We start from the raw sequence: 1,795 nt of genomic DNA, 5'->3' as shown, positions 1-1,795 counted from the left end.
TGTACTTTGTTAGGATGATAAGGTAACTGTCTGATCAATCAATAACATTGTATCTAATGTAGATTGTTAGGATAACTGTCTGATCAATCAATAACATTATATCTAATGTACTTTGTTAGCATGATAAGGAATGTTATTGATTGATCAGACAGTTATTGTGGTCTTGTACTCTGTACTTCACATGGTTTTTAATGTTTATTGTATTTCTAGTTTACTGGTGGTCTTGGTGTACTCTGTACTTCACGTGGTTTTTCTGTTTATTGTATTTCTAGTTTACTGGTGGTCTTGGTGTACTCTGTACTTCACGTGGTTTTTAATGTTTATTGTGTTTCTAGTTTACTAGTGGTCTTGGTGTACTCTGTACTTCACGTGGTTTTTCTGTTTATTGTATTTCTAGTTTACTGGTGGTCTTGGTGTACTCTGTACTTCACGTGGTTTTTCTGTTTATTGTATTTCTAGTTTACTGGTGGTCTTGGTGTACTCTGTACTTCACGTGGTTTTTACTGTTTATTGTATTTCTAGTTTACTGGTGGTCTTGGTGTACTCTGTACTTCAAGTGATTTTTACTGTTCATTGTATTTCAAGTTTACTAGTGTTCATGATGGCTTTGATGTACTCTGTACTTCACCTGGTTTTTGTCATCAGTGGTTTTTGATCCTCTTCAAGGCTTGGAACAACTTCATTAACAGAAGTGATGAAGACCAGTGGAAGATTCTGAACAATATTGATGATCAGCATGATTGGATTGTTCATGATGGTGATGAAGACAGTGTAGATGATGATAGACGTAGTAAGTATTATTTCTGGAATATTTTGTTTTTTCATTTATCCAAATGATGTATAATAACTTTCAGAACAGAGAACCTTGTATATTTTAATGTTATTAATATTAAGTTTGTTTTAATTGATCATTTTAAAGGTTTCGTTTTTAGTGTTATTTTGTCTAAGAATATGAAATGTCAATCAGACAGTTATCCTAACAAAGTACATTAGATATAATGTTATTGATTGATCAGACAGTTACCTTATCATCCTAACAAACTACATTAGATACAATGTTATTGATTGATCAGACAGTTACCTTATCATGCTAACAAAGTACATTAGATATAATGTTATTGATTGATCAGACAGTTACCTTATCATGCTAACAAAGTACATTAGATTTAATGTTATTGATTGATCAGACAGTTACCTTATCATGCTAACAAAGTACATTAGATATAATGTTATTGATTGATCAGACAGTTACCTTATCATCCTAACAAAGTACATTAGATATGTAAACTAGAAATACAATAAACTTTAAAAACCACGTGAAGTACAGAGTACACCAAGACCACCATGAACAGCAGTAAACTAGAAATACAATAAACATTAGAACAAATATAACTTAACAAAATAACGTTTTGAGGAATGATTGTTACTGTCAAGCACAAATCTACACAATTTGGTCACCTGGTTTCAGCATTATAGGCCTTCAGAATTAGCACTGGGGAGAGGAGGGGGGCATAAGGAATGAAAAAAGTATTTAAAAAATTCCCTGATCTGTAATTTGTTCACAAGACTTTTAAACTTCTCAATCGATTCTGTTCTTCATTGCAGAAGGTAGGTCTTGTCACTTTCTAAAGAAACCACAGATTACTTCACACACACATTCATGACTTTTAAACTTCTCAATCGATTCTGTTCTTCATTGTAGAAGGTAGGTCTTGTCACTTTCTAAAGAAACCACAGATTACTTCACACGCACATTCATGACTTTTAAACTTCTCAATCGATTCTGTTCTTCATT

The 1,795-nt window shown here is 32.4% G+C and overlaps 1 protein-coding gene across 1 annotated transcript in view; it reads left to right on the top strand.

The window, feature by feature from the left end:
• The window catches only part of LOC106475977, a 15,090-nt gene that overhangs the window by 8,198 nt on the left and 5,097 nt on the right, over positions 1 to 1,795 (top strand). Inside the window, exon 4 of the mRNA XM_013936653.2 lies at positions 667 to 790. Coding sequence (XP_013792107.2) covers positions 667 to 790 — 124 coding nt within the window. The remainder of the gene's footprint in view (positions 1 to 666; positions 791 to 1,795) is intronic.

The sequence above is a fragment of the Limulus polyphemus genome, unplaced genomic scaffold, assembly GCF_000517525.1.
Source record: "Limulus polyphemus unplaced genomic scaffold, Limulus_polyphemus-2.1.2 Scaffold9555, whole genome shotgun sequence".
Lineage (NCBI taxonomy): Eukaryota > Metazoa > Arthropoda > Merostomata > Xiphosura > Limulidae > Limulus > Limulus polyphemus.
Note: the sequence above shows the minus strand (reverse complement) of the source record. Positions and strands in the feature narration are given on the sequence as shown.